The 24,027-nt window shown below is 33.9% G+C and overlaps 2 protein-coding genes across 2 annotated transcripts; one reads left to right on the forward strand and one right to left on the reverse strand.

Annotated features, from left to right (window-relative positions):
• Positions 1 to 3,764: 3,764 nt before the first annotated feature.
• Positions 3,765 to 13,856, reverse strand: LOC138324011 (eukaryotic translation initiation factor 3 subunit D-like). The gene is made up of 14 exons (XM_069268987.1): positions 13,678 to 13,856; positions 11,449 to 11,494; positions 10,861 to 11,000; positions 10,011 to 10,102; positions 9,747 to 9,816; positions 8,806 to 8,927; positions 8,123 to 8,255; positions 7,489 to 7,767; positions 6,862 to 6,944; positions 6,177 to 6,306; positions 5,615 to 5,757; positions 4,898 to 5,090; positions 4,443 to 4,596; positions 3,765 to 4,064 (listed from the first exon to the last, which is right to left on the reverse strand). The coding sequence occupies exons 1-14, from the start codon at positions 13,798 to 13,800 to the stop codon at positions 4,057 to 4,059; spliced, it is 1,716 nt and encodes a 571-aa protein (XP_069125088.1). The 5' UTR covers positions 13,801 to 13,856; the 3' UTR covers positions 3,765 to 4,056.
• Positions 13,857 to 13,917: 61 nt separating this feature from the next.
• LOC138324012 (uncharacterized) lies at positions 13,918 to 22,314 on the forward strand. The gene is made up of 5 exons (XM_069268988.1): positions 13,918 to 14,105; positions 15,341 to 15,434; positions 18,508 to 18,667; positions 19,213 to 19,374; positions 20,494 to 22,314. The coding sequence occupies exons 1-5, from the start codon at positions 13,972 to 13,974 to the stop codon at positions 20,670 to 20,672; spliced, it is 729 nt and encodes a 242-aa protein (XP_069125089.1). The 5' UTR covers positions 13,918 to 13,971; the 3' UTR covers positions 20,673 to 22,314.
• The last annotated feature ends 1,713 nt before the right edge of the window (positions 22,315 to 24,027 follow it).

Raw genomic sequence — 24,027 nt, forward strand, 5'->3', positions numbered from 1 at the left:
ATCATGTCTATCGAACGTCTTTAGTTAAACATCTTTAAGAAAGGAAAGGCCTTGACTAAAATATATCACAGACGTATACAATGGTGGTCTTGTTGTCGACTGTGAGTGATTTATTGGTACCCGGGTCTAATTTCACTGCCTTATGCTCACAACGGTTATTATTATTACATATTTATAGTTCTTCTACCTCCATATATGGACCGTACGTTGCCTGTGGTTGGCGCTTTATGTGGAATGATTTACGCGAAAGCCCAAGACCGACCTGAGTTCATTCAAGAAATATTTCAAATAATACATAAACTATGTATATTATAAAGAAGACGTGGGGAATGGAAAAAAAATCCCCTAATTATTTTTGGCCACTATTTCTTTCCGAAACAAAAATAAAACATAACACCAGAATATCTATATAGATGGTCTAAGATGAAGTTATAACATCAAACAAATGCTAGATTCACATTTCAAAGCTGTGTTCACAATGAAGGTTCATTTCATTCTTTGGCCGCGTGGTATAGTGAACAACGGCACTGCAATGAGGACGACGCCGGAAAATGTCAGATTTAATTCATAGTCTATTCAAAGATGTTCAGAACGTGGTGGTAAGTGTAAAATCAATGATAAGCTAATAAGGTTTGGGAAACTACAAAATTAAAGATGCAACATCACCAACGAAAGCATGTTTTATCTTTAAAAAATAGGACACGACATATTAGTATTTTTCTTCGGTAACAAAAGTAACTTCTTAATGTATGGAAATATTTGATATCCTAATATTTAATTTCTTTTCATATGGTATATACAGCAACAGAAAAAAAATTAATCTTATGATAATCTTCATGGGAAAACGGGGAAGGATGGCAATAAATCTTCTAAGAGAAAGCCGAGTTCTTGACTCGCTTCTTCCCTCATGCTACTTCCAGTTGGCCCCGGAGGGTTCAACTTCCAATGTTTGAGAGGGTTTGAATGTACCCTTACTGGACTTTCTCCTGATACCCACAATGGAGGGAGATCATCCAGGAGAATTGTTCCCTGCCAGTACTATTAGAAGGATAAAGAATTCATTGGTATTAGGAGCCTTCCCTGTCTGTCAGGCCAATTTTCATTCCTCCACGGGAAGAAAGTGTGGTTTTAGAAAAAGCCTATTGCCTTGCAAGAAGTCAGTACCATAGTCTGCAAAGGTACAGTCGAGATTCCCCTGGTGGGATGTTCCTGGTCCGAAAGAAGTCCGCAGCTTGATATTCTATCATAGGTCTAATTGCTTTCAACAAGCATATGAAATCTCATCATTTCAAGATGGAGATCCCATGTTGCATAACTGCTTCTGTAGGGAGGGTATGTGGGCAAGATAAAGGCAAGAAAGTAGAAGTACCTCCGTTCCAGAAATTTGCTGTGCTGCTTTACGATAGAACAAATTATCTAGAGAATGTCATCGAAGCCTCTCAGTCCAGAAAGAAGAAATTCGTTCAGAGAGCAAATTCCTTCTACAAATGGATCATTAGACCACATCGGACTGGCGATTTGCAAAGGTGTCCATGTCTGGGGAATTTCTTGTACATCTAGAGGGCCTTCCTTATCCTTCAGACTGAGGTTGGACAATGAGGTGACAGAAGGTGACATCTGATATAAAAAAGGACGGTAAAGGCTTTTGGAAATACGTTTGATCAAAAACCAAAGTAAATACTGGATTCGGGGACTTGATAAATGAATAAGAGGAACTTATATCCTACCCAAAATTAAAAGCTGAACTACTAAACAACTTTTTCGCAAGTGTGTTCACAAATGAGGATATGACTACAAACCCTACATTAGATCAAAGAAACTTTAACTCAGAACTCGCAGATATTCACATTGAAGAAAACATGGTGCATAATAAACTAGACCAGATTGATCCATCGAAATCTCCGGGGGCCGATAATCTACACCCAAACTTACTAGAAGGAATTAAACCCTGTTGATATAGTTAACCTCGATTTCAGAAAAGCATATATCCGAGAGCATATCCAAAGCAAATAGAATGATTGGTATTATCCGAAGAAGTTTTGACTATTTAGATAAGAACATGTTCACAATCCTGTACAAATCACTAATTAGGCCTCATGTGGAATATTCAAGCTGTGTTTGGAACCCAATATGTAAAAAGGATATTGTTCGAATTGAAAACTTGCAACGCAGGGCAACAAAACTTGTAAAGATCATAAAAAATTGACCTACAGTGAGCGACAAAGAAGCTTAGGAATACTTACACTGCTATATCAGCGAAAGAGGAACGATTTGGTACAAACCTATCGCATTATAAAGGACATTGACAGAGAAGACAAAGATGATTTTTTTTGGTGTGGAAGATCAAACAAGAACCAGAGGAAACAGTTACAAACTTTTAAAAAGAAGATGCCATTTGAATTGCAGAAAAAAATGTTTTTCTGAAAGAGTGGTGCAAGATTTGAATACATTACCCAACAAAGTGGTGGAAGCAAAAGTATTAAACAGTTTCAAAAGCAGTTTGAATGATCACTGGAAGAACCTAGAGCTGAAATTCAAGCCTAACTGTTATTAGTCAACTACAACTTGATCAACATAGTCTATAACAAGAACAAAAGAACTTCTAGAGATTTAGTGGGGTTACCTCGCTAATCTTGATTTAATACTTTAGCATTATATAGTGTTGTGAGGATTTAGTAGGGTTATCTTGCTAATCCTTACAAAAGAAGAACCGAAAATTCATCCAAGGAATGGATTCATATGCCATATACACTTAATAGGAAGGAAATTAACGCAAACCAGAAAGTCAACAATGGAAATTTATTAAGGTCAGTCATATTAGCTTGAAGCTATGATCAAGACTGGAAAAACAGTGCGAATGAAGTCTGGGGTCTTCATGCGTGCCTACCATTATCAGATGCAACCACTTCCTGCCATGAACGTATCGTTTCAAAAAAGGTAATGTGTAAATGTGTGATAGCATATGTGAAGGACAATGACACTGGAGTTGAAAGTGCAATATGAGCGTGACACTTCAGGATTGTATACCTTATTTTTGGAAATGCCATCATGGTTGATATTACGCAAACATATGCTTCTCGTCAAATGCAGGGTGATGTATAACCGGAAATAACCAAAACGGTACAATGGGTTAGAATACGTGCCTATGTAAATTATAGAAACGTTTGATCAGAAAACAAGTTGATTTATTACTGGGCCCAATTGTTCAAAGCATGATTAATTTAGCTTAATCACATGATTTAATAGTGAAATTTTCATTTTTTATTTACTGCTTAATCAGTAAGAAAGTAACGAATGGAGTTCTCAAGATTCTAATAAATTTTGGAAAATTTGTATTACCAGAAATCATTTTTTCTTGATCAGTCGTTAAATTTTATTAGCTTAATCACGTTTTGAACAACTGGGTCCTGCTTTGCAATAACTATAAGTGAGATCTTCAAGTGTAAAACATATTCCATAAACCATATGTCCTAATAATTATTGCTGCTAAGTCCAATTTTCAAACTCATCAAGAGATCTTTCGAATGTCCTATCCAAAATGTTTTCTTTAGCTTGGTGAATATTTCATTTACGCTCACAAAAAAACACCAAAATGGACAGAAAACATCTACCATGAATTATTTTTGTCAGTAACATGCTTCTAAACGATAGATTACCTGCTTTGTCAAAAGATGTTCACCATATGAGTCTGTTGTTCATATAGTAAGCACAATCTTTATATTTAAAAAAGTCAGTTGACAAAATAGAAGTTGAACAAATGTAAAATCGGTCATAGTGGATTTTAATGCAATCTGATAGTAAACCCAATCATAAAGAATCAGCACAATGTTAAAATGTTTTCTGCTATTTCACAAGAGACACCAGGCTAGATGGTGTGCAATTTTCACAGATGACATCAGGCTAGAGGTGCCCCAATTTCAAAAGTCATTGAAGTGACACAAGGAAATGATTTATAATAATTTAAGTTTTTTCTAGCACTTTTCCAGTCAATTCCTCAATTTCAGTGGTAATGTTTGGACACTGGTTAGGAATCCATGCATAACTTTTCTTTCTTGTTTACTTGCCTGAGAAAAAAAAAAATTAAAGGAATGGCTTGAGAAACAAGCACAGTGTCAATTACTTCATATGCTGATTAAAATCAAACTCCCTTTCAGAAATTTTTACAAAACTTAAACATAAAAATATCTTTAGATTTAAAAGAATTTTATGAATATTTGTATTAATATCATCTTTTTATGGCCACAAAAGTGATAAATAGTATATTTTTTTTCCTGAAAAATTAAATATTTGATTTTTAAATGAATAGCCTCATTTCGTGTTTGATAATAATATCTATCATTGTTTCCCTAATAATTCAGTATATATCAATTCTATCCAATAAAAGATTTGGTACTAAATACATTCCGATCCCTTGTAAACTCATTCAAAAAATGTTACGTTACCTTTATCATCTTTTTTCAAATCTTCGTCATCATCATCATCGTCGTCATCATCATCGTCATCATCGTCGTCATCATCATCATCATCGTCGTCATCATCATCATCTTCATCAGACTCAAAAGTACTGTCTGGTATATTGTAAATTCTGATCACAGGCTGAAAAATAAATAAATTTTGATTAGTTGCATTCAAGGTACTGTTGCTTCTTCAGTAACTTGGAACTAAATTAAAATTTGTGAAAGGTCTACATCTTGTACCAATACGTTCCCTCTCAAAATTCTCATTCTAAGTGCTGTGGGCACTTACCAGGTATTATGTTGAATGAGGTGACATCAACAAAATATTCCGTTATTCTTAATACCTCATTGGGTTGAATACATCACAATGACCTTGTAGGGTTGAATACATTGACCTTGTAGGGTTGAATACAGTGACAAGGTAACCCCCGTATTCTTACCTTATTGGGATCTTTCATAATAAGGTATTTTCCGTCTTTAAGTTTGCGACAGGTATCAATGATACACCTAAGTATACCCCAAGCATTCTCCATATTCAAGTTGATCTGGTTAGCAAACTCGGTGGGCTTGAACTGTTGGGTACCAAGAATGACATGTTTGGCTGTGTCGCGATGGTGTAGACGAGATACATATCTACAATACCACAAAATAAATTATTAGGCAGTTCTTCAATGACATCATCTGAAATTGAGCTATTTTGATCAATTATTGTAAGCAAAGTTATTTTCACATGCAATTCATTTTTATGTGAGATTAAAATTTGCGAAAATATATAACTGTAAAAAAGGTTCAACTACTAGAATGACGGTGCATGTTACATTAAATCACAAAAAACAAACTGCTGTGAAAATGTCATTGGACATAAAATCAAGACATAAAGTCGCTGTAAAAAGAGTTGATTTTATGGTAACAATTTTACTTCAAAATTCTTCAATTCCAAGGAGACAAACGAGGTATATAACACTATAGGTCTGAAACGGGGCAGGTAACCCTGCTCACCTCAGGTCACTGATGGGACATGCACTACATAATACCTACAAAAACATCTCTCATATTTTATTTCAGTTAATAACATTAAAATACAAAGATATATGGGTAGTGATTTAATACTTGTATGAGTTACCTCCCCTGTTCCCTCTCATTGCCTGTATACTTACCCAAACTTGAGCTGGTCAGATCCCGCCAGAAGGGCACACACCGTCCACTTGGCGAGCTTACAGCTGTTGTTTTTCAGTTCTGTAGCCAGGACAGCGCCTCTCTGGGTGTCGAGTCGACTTCTCCAGTCAACACCGCCACTGTACTATAACAACAAATGGTAGAAAAGTTTCAATATCATACAATGTGTTTTAACATTACCATCTACAGCTTTTTTACAAGATATATCAAAACTGTTCCCTTATAATTTAAGTTTTTTCCATTAAAACTATTGAATGAACTGTAAAAGCATGGTTAGTATAATTATTTTAATTAAACAAATAATCTCCTAAAATAAAATCAACTAACTGGCATGGCAAATTATATGTACAATATTTAATGTAAGTCTCGCATTGGAATTAAAAGTCTGAACTTTTCAACAAGCTACCATTACATCACATTGACTTTGTATTTTACGTTTTCTGTTAAACGTTCATTGATGATACAAGATTGTAAAATTAATCGAGACAAAATAATTTCACTTGAAGATAAACCAAAAGAAAAACGTTGAGTAATGCCTCTTACCCTTGAATCCCATTCGTTCAAACTTTTGATATTGACGTACTGGAGATCTCCGCTAGGCCCCATCATAACAGCATCATGCTCACATCGAGCAACTAACTCGATATCATTTCCTAGGCTGAACTTACGGTATCTGTCGAAGTAGATATTTACAATAATATTAAAACTGCTTATCAGAAACTCTGTTCATGAAATCACTCAATCTAATTGAAATTAGACTTGTTACTTGTAATTCTGCTTCACTACGATGCTCTACATTACGCTCCAATACAAGATCTGACAACATCTCATTTGAGGTCACCTCAGCATAACCCCTATGGTTATCAAATCTTCGGTGTGGTTGATTCTGTCCGTAGTATGAACGGTTACTAGCTGCATATAGTATGTCTCAAGATGTTCCGATTCTAGGCCAGAGGTCATGTTGAGATGACCCAAACAGAGCAATGTTAGATCTTGTATTGGAGCGCAATGTAGAGTATGGAAGTGGAGCGAAATAATAATTCTAATCTTGATAAGATTCTAAAATCTCTTGGACTTAAATGCTGTAAACCTTTTTATTTTTGTATATAAAATATTTTGCACCTTTATTATTTACAATATATTTGTGAATACATATCACTTGGCCATTTATATAAGTTTTATACAACTATTTGTAAAATATTGAACCTGCCTATTTATGATTAGTTACCTGTATCCTACGGAGGCTACGTTGTTGTCATCCTCTCCATGGACAAATGGATTATTGTCTTTGAAGGAGTACTTTTCCTCTCCCTGAACAAAACCGAAAACACTTGTTTAAAACATCTCTTTCATTCATTGATTACTTAAGACACAATACATATTTTTATATAAAGTTACAAAGAAGCCAATTCAATATGGTTAAGTTACCATGAATCTCAAGGAAATGAAGGCACAATATTTCTTGTATGTGGTGGTTATAAGGTTAAGTCACCTTCATTCTCTGACAACATTTGCATTTTCTTTTTCTTTTTTCCAGAGAAATTTTTTTAAGTCTTTTCAGAAGAGAAGAGTTCATTTAGTTGCCCTCTCAGAGGAGGGGATCCATCCGACATTTCCACTTTCATACTTAAAAAGCACATTGATTTTTACATTACCAGGTTTAAATTTGTATCAAAGTCTCTCAAGGACTTGGATACATACATCAAACATTTTCCTAAATCAGCACTAAATGATAATAAAATTATGTTGTAACTACATATCAACATCACATATACTCAGTTTTGTGAATGTGACTGCTACGGAAGAATGAATTGATAGCTATATTATATAAGGATATTGATAATGGCAAGCTTACCATACGAAGAACTTGTTGGGAAAAGTTGTGGTTGATGAAAGTAGCTTCTAATGCCAGATTACGAGGAGAGTTTATACTATTCCCTTCGTCTTGTGGAGGCTCCGTGGCAGTCTCGCTCACCGACAGCAGATCAAACTCGGAGTCATCGCGCTTGTCAAAGAACAGCTTGTTGCCGACGCGTTGTACAATGATGTCCCAGGAGTATGTGGATCTCGTACAACACATGAGTGTTGCTAAGATTGCATCGGTAGCAAACACATTGCCCGTTGTCTTAGCCAGCTGAAATCACAGACAAAACATGGAACATTTCAATTCGAACAAATTCAGTCTGCCATTCCTTTGAAGTTTAAATATTTTAAGTTTAGTTGTTGAAGAATTATATCATCAAATTATTATTCATGGCATCCAATAGACCCCTGAGAGTATGTTTCTAACTCCCAATAAACAGATTTGACTTTTGGGTTTGAAGCATATGTCTATCTGTCTCTTTAGATATCTGAGAAGTTGTGAATTTACCTCCGAATCTGCTAAAGATTAAGGATCACTTGGATGCCCTAGTACTTTTAATAACTCATTACAAAATACTTATTAATTTTCATGATTAGATTTAAATTCTAAATCAAAGTCTATATACCTGACGGATGTTGGGATCATCAGTTGTGGTAACTTTGTGGAAGATTCTGTCGATTCTTTTCAGCCTCTTCTCATTCTTGGTGGTGACACGATCGTACGTTTTATCATAGTACTCCATGCTGCCACATTTCAATCTAGCAAACAAAAATTGAAAATGTCATTTCAAACAGACTATAATTCAACGCCACTAACTTTCATAAGGCATATATCGTTGCATGCTGTACAATGATATATGTTATACTTTCAGCCAGTTAAAAAAACAGAAAGATGTCTTTTCTAATATGTAATTCCGTATTCGACCCAATAAGCGCCCAGGCCGCTTAAAAATAAGTCAATATTATTGCAAATTTATACCGTTTTATGTAGTTTTGGTCCTTATTTATGCTTGGGCAATTGAAATTGAGGCCTCAAAAAGGGGGAGGGGCGCTTATAGGGACATGGGGCTTATTGGGTCCAATACGGTACATAAAGTATTTCTAAGTAGTAATTTCTTACTTAAGCAGCATATCAAAAAATATTTACGGTACTTTTGACGCCAAACAAGTTCTGATGTGGTACCACTTGACTTTATGTGTATCCACGATATGCATAAAGATTCATATCACATGTCTGTATTGCAATGTATATCACATGGCATGTTTGTTTACATTAGGCAGTTGGCCTGTATGAAGCGTAGATACTTACAGATCCTCTCCAACTTCAATACCAGGTAAGCTGAGTTTGGTGAGACGTGGGAAGTCCATATCCTCTATCACCTCCCAGTCTTCCTTCACTTGTACTGAGGCATCACGGTGCTTCAAGGGAACCTGCAAACAAATTGCACACTTACAGCTCAAACTTAACATCAAATGAACATACAGCCACGACATTTAAAGATGCTCCACCGCTGACAAATGGTAACTTTTCTCTATCAAAAAAAGGAGCAGACGATTTAGTATTTTTCGTCAGTTACAAAAGTTACTTACTTTACACCATTACCACTTTTGAAAAGATAAAAATATCAAAAATAATTAATTGCAACCCGAAAAAATTCCATTGTACTATGTCCTATATGGAATGCAGTACTGATTGTGCATGCACCGAAAGCAAAATAAATTATTCTAAATTACTTTTTGTGTTAATAAGACATATATATAAACTATAGACACCGATTATTACTCAAATGATGGGTATCATTTATGCTCTGTTGGTGGTGAAGCATCTTTAAGCATATCCTAGGTTTAGGAAGAGGAGGTAAGCGGGGTTAGTTTTTCATTACCTGAAATAAACCACTGACCAAGCGTCAGTACTTGGCAACTGCCCCACATAGGTTTCAAAATTGCAACCCAAAGGTGGAGTAATGCCGGGATAACTTAACTACTGGGCCACAGCAGCCCCTAAATCTCAGTGTAAGAACAATGGATAATTGTGACACAGTGACAGCATTGTAATTAAATTAAATTACTAAAAGCATTGTTTAATAAAAAGATTTTGGAAGAGTAAAATTTAAGAATTAAAATAAGGAGATGTTGAAACAAGTTTGCGAAATTGGCAATAATCAATCATTACAATTCAACATTATTTATATTCAAATTGTAGATAAGTTGTTAAAATTCTATACAAAAATAATAAACATATTTTAATACCTTGTTTCGGTTTTCCTGCATCTGCTTTCCGAACTGTTTCTGCCACTTCCTCAACAGCCTCTGCCTATCCCTGAAAAATTAACAGGTGAAAAGTTCATTAAATTGAATTTTTTATTGATTAATAACATAACTTTGAATGTTTAACTTTTCAATTAAAAGAAACAGAAAAACTTAATTGTGATGTTAAAAATATCTTAGTTTTATTAAAAAAAGCTTCATTTAATGTACTGCCATCATTGGAAGATCTAAAATAAGAAGACCCACCTCTCCCTGCTTTTTTGTGTCTTTGAGAGTACTTGAAGGTTAGCCTGGGCTTGCTGTTGGGCTCTTCGCTCACGCTCTCTTCTCTGCTTATTCTAAAATATCAATTATATAATAATATCATAATTTATAAAATATTTCTCCAGTTTGATAAAGATGTAAACCATTGCACCAGCATATGTTCAATAACAGTCTGTAGATAGCAAATTTAACTATCATTATTTTTTGATCTGTGTCAGATATATTTGGCAACATTCATATTTGTCTATCACCCAATTCCGCTTTTATTTAGTTAGTTCCCTTGCAGGTAGGTATCCATTGTGATGTCATCATTTTGTTGGTGCAATTCACGCTGTTCTCTTAGAAAAGTATGACGTAAACACTCGCAAACACATGATGTCAAAATCAACACCAACTCACAAAGGTAGCTTACTCTGTAATATGCAAATTTTTACAGAATACCAAATATTGTCAAAATAATGATCTTTTATATTATATGTTATGTAAAACTCTACCAATACCGGTGATTTTTTTTTTAGTATAGCAACGTTATAGATATCATCATATCAGAGCAATGAAAACTCATAAAAGCTATCCGTAAATAGTAGGTTGAATTTAGTTGAGTCAAAAATACCAATTCTATGTACTAAATATGTCAAATCCAACAATTTATATACTAAATAACAGTTTTGAAAACTTCACGGATTTGGGGGTCAGAAAGGGCCCAAGCCATACATAGCCCTTTGATAAACTCCTGCACAGGGATACGACATTTGCAGGACTTTTATATACCTGAGCCCTCAAACCCCAAATCCTGATAAATCCCCATGGAGTGATCAACAAGTAACCATACCTGCTGGAAGACTCTCCTGCCTCGCTGGTAAACAGGTTTCTGTATGCGCTGAGTATCCACAAGTTGGAAACTGTTCTCGTCCTCGTCATGGTAATAGGCGTACTGGCTACCTCCTCCACCAAACGCAGACGAGTACTTGCCTAAAAACAAATCATTTTTGGTTTCAGATAACCCAGTCACTGTCCGATGTAAATGTAACCTCAGAAAAATCATGGTGCCAATCCCAAGTCTCTAATGATGTCACAATAGCATACTATAATCTTGTACCTCAAATGTTACTGGAATTTTTGAAAATTTTATAGTTGAAAACACTTTATACCCAATAAGTGCCCCCAACCCTATATTCACCCCTTCCCATTTTTTAGACCCCGCTTTCACTCCATCAAATTAAGTGCAGATATACTGAAAATATGAAAACTGTGTAGATTTCTTTAGTTGCAAATTGAATTATGGCTTATTTTCGTGCAACAGTTTTATGAAATGCCAGTTCAAATTTGGCTCTATTCTTATATGTTTTAAGTACCACAGGTCGGGCACTTATGGGGTTGAATATGGTTCATTGTTAAAAGTAGAAAAAGAATCACAAACCAAGATATCTCTTGTCCTGATATGTTGCTCCAGTCCAATCAGACACCTGCATAAAAAAAAGAAAGAAAATATTAATCATTTAATTTAAATTCAAACATTTAATTTCAAAAACTTTTTTTGAAAGAGGATAATTTAACACAATACATCAATGTCATTTTTCGAATATACCTTTAATCTTATGTTTTCCACAGTATGATTATTCATTTGTAGTTTGAGTTACCTATATATTTCAAAACTTATCAAACATGAACAATATAATTTTAATTGGCTCAAGGATTTTTTAATGAGATAGTGTTTCCCACAGCCCCGATTAGCATGGCACTGCCCTGTGCCCTTTTTATACCTGACGCCATGCCCCTATAACCTAACGTCCTGCCCTGTTTGTCCCCAGTACATGTTGTTTACTAAACCACCAAAATACCAGGCAGTGGTTTGATAATTATGTAAACAAAATCAAAAGAGGCCCTAATTAGCAGCCTTTGGCTATTTCCACCTTGGCTGGTGGTGTCACTTTCACGTCTGTGTATTACGTAAGCTGAAGTCAAGCAGCTTAGAAAACAATCAGCTGACCTTTCAATAAATTTTATGACTACAGCTAGTGAGCATTACTACAAGACAAATACTGCTTACAACTGTAAATGATTTACTCACGTTTTGAATGTTCAATGGATTATAGGCATATCTATATCTGATGGATGTAATAAGCTTTGCAATCGTTATGGCCGCCATTTTGTGTATATTGTAATAGTGGATCCGGATTTACTAGTATTCACCTTCTTAAAAATGAAAAAGGTATTTTTTTTTTAGAATTTCGGTGTGAATTTATTTTTAGAAAAATATATTAATAATTTAATAAAATTATTAATAGGAAATTAATTAAAATAAATCAAATTAAAAAGAAATTTATTTTTCCCTCTCAGATTGAATAACATTTTGAATACTACTGTAACAATTATCGGCTTTTTATTAATTTAGTGCTTGTACATTTAAGAACATTGTTTTAATTAATTATCCATTATTGTGAGAAATGTTAAACTTATTTAATTTAATACAGTATTTCTAATATTTCGAAAAAGACATATTAAAATATTAAGGTAATTGGATTGAATAAAAGGTAAAATTTGCGTTTTTTCACATTCTTTTAAATAACATAAATGAAATTTATATATTTCTTGTCAATTAATTATAGTCATGATCATATGATCAGCATATTCCAATTTCCAAAATCATTTTTTTACCCAGAATAATTAAATAATTTGAACCAGAAATAAATAAACAACAAGACAGTTTTAAAGATTTTCCCTTATATTGGAAGTCTTCGATATAATCTTTGAGCCCCTCTGATGGTTATTTATTGCGGTCAAGGTGCCCTTTTCAAAATCTAGCACCATGTCCTTTTTTTCCTGTGGGAAACAATATATTAGAAGGATTTGTCACTGTTTCTTTTCACTACTTAACACCACGTGAGACGCCTATGAACCAGGAATAAAATCCATTTTCCTTAACAAATACTTGTCTTGTCGAGTCAAAAGAAACACCAATGTAAAGTTCATTAAATTCCACAATGTTAAGTACGTGCTTTAAGGACGGAAGATTTAGAAGAAATGTATTAAATTTTTGCTAAAAAGCTATGATAGCTGATGAAATGACGGCCGCTTCAGAAAGTAGGACGGTAAGCCTGGCACACACAAGCTACATTTGTACACCAAAAGGTTGGACCAGCAGATATCAAATGAAAATCAGTCATCACCTAACGTCACTGTCAGTGCACAAACACAAAAGTTCTTGCGATATTTCACCCAAAAATTAGACCACAAGTTTACGTTGCCAACTTGACTTGCCAGAACCAGAGGGTTTTATACTAAGAAAAAGAAAGAAAGTGGAAATAACACTATCCCACTTTATGTTTTCGTCCGTTTAAAGGCATATGCATGCATGCACCATCTTGCAGTTATAACCCAACCCCCCCCCCCTCCCCCCCAACCCCCCGCCTTTACTCTCATGATAAACCATGACGTATATTGTCAAGACTAAATGACGTAAATATAAACCCAATCTTCACGTTAGCAGTAACACAAAATTTTACTGAAAGACCGTAGATCTGTACTTCCACATAAATTTCCTCTAAAATGAAATTTTCTTTTTGTAAGACGTGATTTTCGTGATTTGGAGCCATTTGACATATGGCATAATCAGTCAAGATTATTTTGGTCAATTTCTTGACCATACCTTTCCTAACCGATCTCCCTTGGCAAAAGGCTGATACGGCATATCCTTGAATTGATCTGGAATCGCACACGGGCCCCATCCTGTGGGATTATCTTGAATTTGGGGTGGATGAAAAAATGCCATTTCGCCGGCAACGTGACTGATAAAAAGATGGCGGACAGCGGAAATGAATTGTCGCCCCTCGTTTGAGGATTTTGCCGATAGACGTCGCCTTCAGATTACATTGGGCTTATGGTAAACGCCAGATGATCTCCGAATAAGAAGAAATGTTCCGAGAGAAAAATTGGCGCCAACATGGAAAACTTTGTTGATATTCCAATATCACAGACATGGGAAGAAATGTTTGGGTTATACCAAAAAGTATTGATTGCCAAGTCGAAAAAAATGAAAGCTGACAAAGAAAAGCAATTGATAAAACTGGATAAATGGTAATAATATATTTGAAGCATTTTAATCAGAGATTTTATCAGAGATCTTTCATTCCCTTCATAGCATTACTCATTTTCTGTTTCACAGAAGTTCGACGGTCTGTCAATGATAAATAACATAAATAATATATATATATCCCCAATATGCATTGTACTATATAAAAAATATATATTATATATTGTGTAACAGGAGCGAGACGGACCCAATTTGTTAATAACGACAAACTACACCCGGCTCCCTACTTGTGTGTTTCGACCCAGGTTCGCAGGGTTTTGCTTGGCCTTTGTAGGTGATGGAAAACGTGACAAATACTTATAACACGTAACAATATTTATTGATCAGGACATATTACATATTAAACGATATATTACACAAGACGTAGGGCCCAACAACATCGAGACTAACAAATATATTTACAAAATATCCCCCATCAACCCCTCCATACCCCACCTAAAACCCTACCATCCTATACCTATAAACATGCCCCCATCCTGCTTCCTCTAAAACCTTTTAGGTTCAGGTACTCGATCCTTCAGTACACCGTGCTGAAATGGACATAACACCCTTTATATACCTGACTATAACAATACATGCACGATCGACCAATACAAAGCTTTAAGACGGAACACAACACAGGCTTTCGATAAAGTGATGTTATACACGACAGCTACACCTGTACAAGTTACACACGCACTCTTACAGCTAGCACAGGACCATGACACCATATATATTCCTATAAAACACAAACTATTTACAATGCAGTAGTACAATTGTATAGAGGGTGTTTATGCATGCTGTATATTATTGACAGAATATTGAACTCTTGTACGTGGTATATACATTATATTTACTAGTGTACATATATCACAGGGCCTCGTTACTAATAATGATATATAAGATAGGTCACGTCTATTTACATACATTACACATTACATTGTTCAGCCAATCAGAAATGTTTTGCTAACTGATCTTCGCCAAGCTGTGTGGCAGATCAAAGGTTCCAAATTATTCACCATTACAAGTTTTGCTAAATAATAACCGGTATCAGTATAAATACAAGTAAAATGCCCATGTTTACTATGTACTATTATAAGAACACCATTCTCCTGTACTGTCTGATAATTAATATAGGTTGGAAGTCAAAAAATCACTATATAGGGTAATTAGATATATTTTCATATAAGCCTTCATCTTCTTTTATTTAAAACTGGTTTTCATTATTTTCACATTGTAGGTATCAAGAAGAACTACCAAATGCAATTCAGGAAAGAAAAGAGAAATATGTCACTCATGAAGAACTCTGTAAATTAATGAAGTGGAAATTAACTGTGAGTATATAAATCTTCCTATAAAGTTTCCGCACTCAAATGCAGTAGCTCATGCAACATGAACAAGATTTTAGTGTCATTTTATATATTTATATTTGATTATCAATTTTAGGATTTTAAATAAGATGACACAGGCCCACTGTCAAAACAAAATTATGTTAAAGCAGGTTTAAAACAAAGATTTAGACCTAAGTTACCTTAGAAGATTAAGGCCGGCATGAATTAAAATTTGTCCTGGCTGCATGGTGCAGTTTTACAAAATTGTATGACAAGTAAATAACCTATTATACATATATACATATAAAAAGAAATATACGCACTTATTTGTAAAAAATGCTCAGATTTTTATATTGGTCAGACAGGAATGGAATTGAGAAAGAGAGTTACATTACACCGACAACAAACCAAAACAGATCATCTCGGATATTTAACAGTAAACGAACATTGTCATATGTGTGCTAATGATAACTTTTTTATTTTACCAATATATCAAATGTCTAATTCAGATCTTTTAAAAAGAGAAAATAAAGAAATGTATTTCATTCAACTTATGAAACCTGTGCTAAATTCAGAACGGGACAAAGGAACTTCACATTAGTTTTTATTTTGTCCTCATGTTTTTGTTAGTTTCTTCCAGAACATTCACAATATCTTTATGTACCATGTTATGACGTAATCTTACTATGACGTCATTGTACTATGACGTCATGTTTTACAAATAAAGGAATTCAAACCCCTGAAGACCGGCATGAGCCGAGAAAGCGCTAGGGTGGAAAAAACTGTTTTATAGTTGTGTTTTCTTTTTATGTATATGGAAACCATCACATGGAAATGGTTCTTCTTTACTTATATACATATATATACATAGCTATTCAATGAAGCAAACAATAATTTCTGTTTTTGAACTAATTGTCTATCCTTATTAATTTTTCCTAGAGTCACCATATAAATCTTTATTCTATTGCCATGAATTTTCCTTTATTGTGTAACAGGAGAGGAGAAAATGTAGTGGCCAGACCGGGATTAGAACCCGGGATCCTCCAGGGTTCTCGTTAAAAGTCGGTTGCTGGCAAAAACAGCCATCTATTTCTTTGTTTACAACCAGTTATTTTTGTGAGAAATAAGTATTGGCCACTATGGGGGCCTGTGGCCCCCAACTACCTATTATTGATTTTCAACCATCTATTAAAAAACTTTGTGAGAACCCTGCCCTCTGAACACTAGCCGATTGCTCTACTGACTGAGCTACCTCGTCACCGATAATCGACCAAGTCCAATCCCGCTACAGTCCTCACTCCTTTCTTGAAGTTTTCGCCCTCGAAGACATATGAGAACCTTCCAAACACCATCACCATAGGTTATTTAGTTACGCGCCAATTTTGTAACAGGACAGGAGAAAATGTAGTGGCCAGACCGGGATTCGAACCGGGGACCCTCCGAACACTAGCCGAGTGCTCTACCGACTGAGCTACCTGGTCACTGATGATCGACCCGGTCCAATCCCGCTACAATTGGAATTAATTTATAGTCTGAAATACTGAGCAGTACTGACTGGTTTTTTTTTTGGTTATTTTTGTGTCTTTCCACATTTAGAATCATGCTTGACAGATCTGATGCTTCATATTAATAACTCGTTCACCCCTGAAATTCTATAATAAACTACTCCAGCTATAGTTTTTTATTTTTTTATTTTTTTAATTTACTTTTTATTCATTTTTTTCAAAAAATATACACATCACAACATATACAGAAGATACATGAAAGACGAGTACAATAGAAGTTACATTTGTAGAGTTATTTCAAATTGAATATTTTAACGTATGTACATACATATATTTACAAGTAACTTATTAACGTAACAAATACACACACACATTCACATAAAAGGTCTATCAAGAGTTATTTCCCTTCCTACAGATGTAATGAGAAATTGAACTAGGGGAGACAACTCTTGATAAAAAATTACACCAATGACAGGACAGAATAGAAAAAAAAAAGATTAAAAAAAAGGGGGGGGGGAGTAAACCTAGGTCACAGATCTTTCAAAATTTTTTAAAATATTACTGTTTATACATTTAACCAATTTTGTAATTCTGCAAGTGCTTGTGGTTTCCGCTTTAAATTACTGTTGGATATTATAATCCTGTGAGCTTTTAGTTCAAATTTAATATGATTTTTTAGACTGTTTAAATTGAGTTCTTTTTCTAGACATTTGCAGTTGTAAATGTATTGTTTTACTAGAAGCAGTATCAAATTTTCAATATGGAAATTAGTATTTGTACTATCTTGTTTGCCGAAGATAAAATCCTGTTTTTCGAATCTAAGACTTAAATTATTAGTAATTATAGAAATTTTTAATTGTTCAATCAAATTTGATACATTTTCACAGTCCCAAAACATATGAGTGATTGTTTCTGGATGTGTTTTACAAAATGTACATAGATTGTTGTTTGATTTACCAATTCTTAAAAGAAATGTTTTTGTAGTTAGTATTCTGTGATTTATTCGGAATTGTAACCATTGAAGCTTTGAGCTAGTCTAGTAGTATCATTAAAAGGTTGTTTATAAATATTTCCCCATTCATCCCGATCAATTTCAAAATTTTGATTCCATTTATTTTGAGCAGTAGGTATAACTTCATTTTTAATTAAAACATTATATATATTTTGAACACCTTTTTTACAACTAAAAATCAATTTGAGGTTTATTGGTATGTTAGGAAGAGTTATATTTTTTCAGAGTCAAAACTTTGTTGATTGTTTCTGATGACATGATTAATGGCATTTTTCATACCCTGATATTCTAGAAAATTGGTCTGAATATTATACGTTTCACGAAATTCTTCTAGACTATATATGGATTTGTCTGTTTTCAAAATGTTATAGATAAATATAACACCCTTTTCATACCATAACTTCTTAAAAATAACTTTATGATTTATTCTGATTTCATTATTAAACCAAATAGGGTTTTCTAAAATATTCCAGCTATAGTTTTAGAAGGGTTTAAATGTGTCTTCAGGTATGAATGAGTTGAAACAGATACAGTTATAATGTTGACAATTTCGTTTTAGAGAGGTAAATTTCGACCTCGCCTGGAACAGATGGTTCAGAGTAACAGCGAGGAAGAAGTGGAGACTGCAAGTCGCAATGCATTTAAGGAGCTGCCTAACCTTCCAAATGCCGTCAAAGCACTGACAGTCCTGAAAGCCATAGGTCCAGCAACAGCTTCTGGTACAAATTTCATAGATATATGGATACCGTATTAAAGATGCTCCTCCGCCGACACAGTATAAATGATATTCATCATTTGAACAATAATTAATCATGTTAAATGTTTAATTGTGTATGTATATGTCTAATTAAAACAAAAAATAATACAAAATAATTAGTTTTGCCTTTTGTGTGTGAGCAATCAGTACACGATTAAATGCCAATTATTGTTCAAATGAATATCATTTATGCTCTGTCAGCGGTGGAGCATCTTTAATAAATGGGATTTATGGTAATTAATAACGAGAAAAAGAGTTTCGTAGATTTATACTTGTTCAAGTAATTTATTTAATAATAATCAACAATAATTATCATTTGGTTTACCAATTAATCTATTAATATATATATATGCAAAGTGACTTTCAAATAGTGTTGTGAATTTTACATCAAGGGTTTTCAAATCATTAATCAATGTTTAGTATGTTTATATCTGCGAAGACCACGTTTGTAGCAGTATTAGAATATTAATGATAAATCAAGCCATTTTTTTCAAACTTGATTTCCAGCTGTTTTGGCAGCAGGAGCTCCCGACAAGGCAGCGTTCATGGCTGATGAGAGCATGTTGGCTATACCGGGGTTAGCTCCCCTTCAATACACTTTGCCGTTTTATAACGAGTTTATGGACAATGTGAAGTCACTTACAAAAAAGCTCAACAAAGATCAGCAAGGTAAGAGAAAGAAAATTGCAAGAAATATCAGCACTGTGAAAAATGTACAATATATAGAGAGAGTTTGTAAGCTTGAACATACTACTACATGTCTAATAAGTATACTAGAAATTGTCATTTTCAATTATTAAAAATTTTATTCAAATTCATATGTTTTTAAAGAAAATATCTGTCATCCATAATCATCTGTCTGTCCGTAAAGTCATAAATAGTTCTTGTTAACTTACAGCTGTTTCTCAGGAAGTACGGGACATTCAAGGTCTGACTAAAATTTCATATCAAGGCTCCCTGTGATTGCATTGTAGAATTGATCGTAAAACAAGATCACTGAATGGCATCAATTTTGGATTTTGACAATTGAAGTTGGTTATTACTATTTCACAAGATGTACTGTAGGAAGGGTATCTCTGTAAAATTTCATATTTAGGTTCCTGTTGGTTCCAAGATTTCTAATGATTGCATTTTGTGATTGATTAGGAAATGACATGACTAACGAACAGTAATCTTTGATTTTGACACTTTTAGAGAAAGTCATTTAGAGGTCTTGTAGGGGCTTGGTTCTGCACATCAATTTTAGATAATATCCAAACAAAACATAGTAAACAGTAGTCATATAAAATTTGACAACTGAAGTGTGCCATAGTGTTGCTATGCAGACTTTCAAGTTCATACTCTTTACGTTGGGGCCGCGGTGGCCGAGTGGTTAAGATGTCCCGACATATTACCACAAGCCCTCCACCTCTGGGATGCGGGTTCGAATCCCATGTGGGGCAGTTGCCAGGTACTGACCGCTGGTCGGTGGTTTTTCTCCGGGTACTCCGGCTTTCCCCCACCAACAAACCTGGCACGTCCTTATATGACCCTGGCTGTTAATAGGACGTAAAAATAAATAAACCAAACTCTTTACGTTTCCCAATTTGTATTAAATATTCTCAAAGAAGGAGGAGAGAAAATTATTGAAAAGCGGACAAAGTTCCTTCTTTCCATCAACTGACATAGATCTGCTGATCACATGGTGGGTGCCAGCATCCCTCTAAGATCTGTTCTATATACAGTTCTATATATTTTACATTTTGATTTTGTTGGAATATCAATATCAAATTCTAATTCGTTTCCTAGGAGATGGGACAAAATGGACACCACACAAGGTTGAACTGACATTGTGGACATACCAGATGTCAAAGACTCTGTGTCCAGAATTGTTGTCAGAAAATAGTGACGATTCAGCTACAGGCAAAAGAAAGAGTGATGCTGGAAATGGGAAAAGAGATGCCAAAGTTAAAAAGGTCAAAAAATGACTTCAGTCACTAGTGACACCTTGGAATTGCAAGTTTTGACAAAATAAGAAAATGATTCTGACTTTAAAGCGTTTTAAATAACATGTCCGAGATTCATTGTTGGGCTAACAGTGTTGATGTTTTATAAATTGAAGAATGTAGGAATACTGATAGGAACTTTAAAACCTTTATATCTTTTTAATTTTGTTTAATAACAGAGATCTGTTAATTGATTGCTAATAGGTTGATTGCATAAAAAAGCACACAGTTGATCACACTTCGCTTCACTGATATCTTGTTATACGCTTCACTGATATCTTGTTATAAGTGTAGCATACCATAGTGCAACTGACCGTGGGTCTCAGACAATGAAAAAAAAAAATTTCATTTAATGTATATCACATCCAAATTTGGTGACATTTTACTAATTTGGATACATCTAAAAAACAATTTATGCATGTATTATGTTTTCCATATAGATTTAGTCTGAAAGTAAATTATGCTTAAAGGCCCATTACCTTTCCGAAACGGCTTTTAATTTTTAAAATGGGACTATAATACGAGATCGAAAATTTTGTAGAGTCGCAAAAGTAATTAACTTACGTTAATACTACGTATACACGTATCATCACCTTCTGAACAATTTGATTGAAATAAATAAAATTTTAATTTTCATAACAAGGGTCGTCTCATGTTTCCCGCCGTCGTCCTAAATACCGCGCGGTAGTTGATTATCACTACGTCAGACGGCAAAACAGCGAAATGAATCTCAACAGTTATCATGTATTACGCAGAAAATCTTGCAGATGTTTGGTGTTGTAACCTCATCTTGGGCCCTCGGTATATATTTTCTTATGTTATTAATGTTTTTAAGAAACCTGTATGTTTTGCTCCCGAAAGGTAGTGGGCCTTTAAGTTACAGATAAAGGTAACTTCATTTATATAGTGATGAATCTTAGCCGACTTTAGATTAACCAAACCTATTATAATAACATCATTTCATAAGGAAAACTTGTGTTTTTTCTCACTGTAGGGTTGAGTAATTCTTCTTAATGCAAAGAGTGCAAATATAAATATGTGTGTATGTCTTCCAATTTTGATATTTCTTGAAGATACAAGTTTTACTTTATTTGTTTTATAATATCAGGTATATTATATGAATTTACTACTTGTTGAATAACTAGATTAAATATTGTATAACTGTTTAAATGACTGTTTTTGTTTAATAAATAATTTCAAAATTGAATGGTATTGATGGTTCTTATGTAGATTTGATAACAAATTCGAGTTCTGATTCCTTGCTCTTGACATATGATCAACGAACTCTGTCTCGAACTTCAGCTACTGTATTATTTCAGAAAATGGAATATATTAAAAAAAAATTAAAAGTAATGTTTACAGCGGTATTGAAAACTACAGAAGAAATTTCATAATATTCTAAAATCTTTATATGGAATCACGATGGGCAGTCATCTAGGATTTTGCCTATTTAAGTCTCTCACAATATACATATAAATTATTTGAGAGCGATCCATTCTTAAATGGCAAAATCCAAGGTGATATATTAAACAAGATGGCTGACAGGCACCATCTTAGATTTCCAGTATGGATGGGAAATCTCATTTCTCAATCTCAATCTATTGATATGAACTAAGATCCCTCCCCCCCCCCCCTAAAAAAATGTCGAAACCAGAGTCTGAGATCGAAATCCTGACTTTATTTATTTTTCTTTTTGTTGAAAAGTGGGGAAAACAAAGGCATTTTTAGGTCACCTGAGATTAAGTCTCAAGTGACCTATTCTAATCGCCTTTTGTCTGTCATTGTGTGTCATGCATCATGTGTCCGTAAACAATTTACATTTTCGACTTTTCCAAAACCGCTGGAAAGGTCTTTTACAAAAATTGTGAATTATATGACCCTGGGGTCTCGTGTTTCCCCCTGGGGAGGGGGTCAAGTTTACTATAGTTTATATAAGAACAAGTGGGCCCAGAGGGCCTGTAATCGCTCAACTGGTTAATTTCAGCACTGATGTACTGGTAAATATAGTTTTCTTGTGGGCAACACTACTGGATGAATAAAAAAGCAGGTTCTGACTTGTGTTAACTTGGTTTCTGAGGTCTTATTGAATTGCCTCAGCATACATCAGTACTTTAGTGCATAGAAAATTCAGGCATTCAATTAGAATATTTATAAAAACTGAAATTCACTAATAAGTATTGTGTTGGACCCAACTTAAACTGTTCACTTTGTATTCATAGTTAAATTCTCAGAAAACTCATAGACACATGCTTGATGTGTGATCCTGTTGTCAAAATGTTGGTTTTTTTTTATCAATAAAAAATTGTTTGGAAACTAATTTGTGAGGTTTGATTGTTTAATCCTCACTGATTGGTAATAAATGGCAAATTGTTTTTAAATAAGCATTCATATTTACTAAAATTAATGTTTAATAACAAAACTTGGTATTACAGGGGACTTAACTTAACAAATCCCAAAACCGGCCATCACTTAATCCATGGACAGATTTTGAAAGGAATATCATCGCTTTTAGGATAAGTACATATGAATCATGTATATGCGATGGTTGAAATATTAAAACATTAAAAACACTAATAATACAGTATAGTTTTAGTATGTCCTGTAAGCTGAAATTTGTTTTTAAAGAAAAACCCTTGTGGTCTGGTATGCTTTCGGTCACTTAGCCATTTATGAATGTATGGTATATTTAACTATCTTGTATATGGATATTATGTCAACTTACAATAAAAAGAATGAAATCACTTTAAAAAAAACAATTGCAATGCATTTCATGTCAGAATTTAATATTTATTTTATGAAGTTTCAAAACAAGATTTAATATTTAAATTGATTAAGTTTGACAACTAGCAAACGTTATCTGCAATCTAATTAGGCATCATTTAGAGTATTATAACATATATATAATGATTCGTCGGCAATTTAGTCAGAAAAAATAATGTTAGAATTTAAAAACATACGGAATTCTTGGCAGGTTAATTAAATCTTTTTTTTTGTTATCCTACCAAGACATATATTCTTAAAGGGTATTTAAATTTGATAATTTATGGCTGAATAAAAACAATCATACAAGCAGATACAATGAATTACGATAGAAAAGATGGTATAAATAGGCAGTGATTGACACATAGCCTATTTATAGCTAGATTTCATGTAGCTTAAGGTAGTCAGTGAATAAAAAGGAACTTAGCTTTGTAGTCATTTGAAGAAATGAAGTTTACAAGTTTTCAACTTGCACCACTAATATAGTATGTGTTCAAAAAAGGGTAATATCAACGGTTGTATTTCCAGATAGATTTTTAACAAAACAAATATGTCGAGTAGGATACAAAATCTTGAA

The sequence above is a fragment of the Argopecten irradians genome, chromosome 5 (assembly GCF_041381155.1).
Source record: "Argopecten irradians isolate NY chromosome 5, Ai_NY, whole genome shotgun sequence".
Lineage (NCBI taxonomy): Eukaryota > Metazoa > Mollusca > Bivalvia > Pectinida > Pectinidae > Argopecten > Argopecten irradians.

Excerpts from the sequence above, each read along its gene's own strand:
- LOC138324011 (XM_069268987.1), bottom strand. The coding sequence starts at position 13,800 with ATGGCATTTTTTCATCCACCCCAAATTCAAGATAATCCCACAGGATGG. Across the intron at positions 9,817-10,010 it reads ACACAAAAAAGCAGGGAGAG|GGATAGGCAGAGGCTGTTGA; the intron begins GTGGGTCTTCTT and ends TTAATTTTTCAG. Across the intron at positions 5,091-5,614 it reads TCTGACCAGCTCAAGTTTGG|ATATGTATCTCGTCTACACC; the intron begins GTAAGTATACAG and ends GTGGTATTGTAG.
- LOC138324012 (XM_069268988.1), top strand. The coding sequence starts at position 13,972 with ATGGAAAACTTTGTTGATATTCCAATATCACAGACATGGGAAGAAATG. Across the intron at positions 15,435-18,507 it reads TAATGAAGTGGAAATTAACT|AGAGGTAAATTTCGACCTCG; the intron begins GTGAGTATATAA and ends ATTTCGTTTTAG. Across the intron at positions 18,668-19,212 it reads AGGTCCAGCAACAGCTTCTG|CTGTTTTGGCAGCAGGAGCT; the intron begins GTACAAATTTCA and ends CTTGATTTCCAG.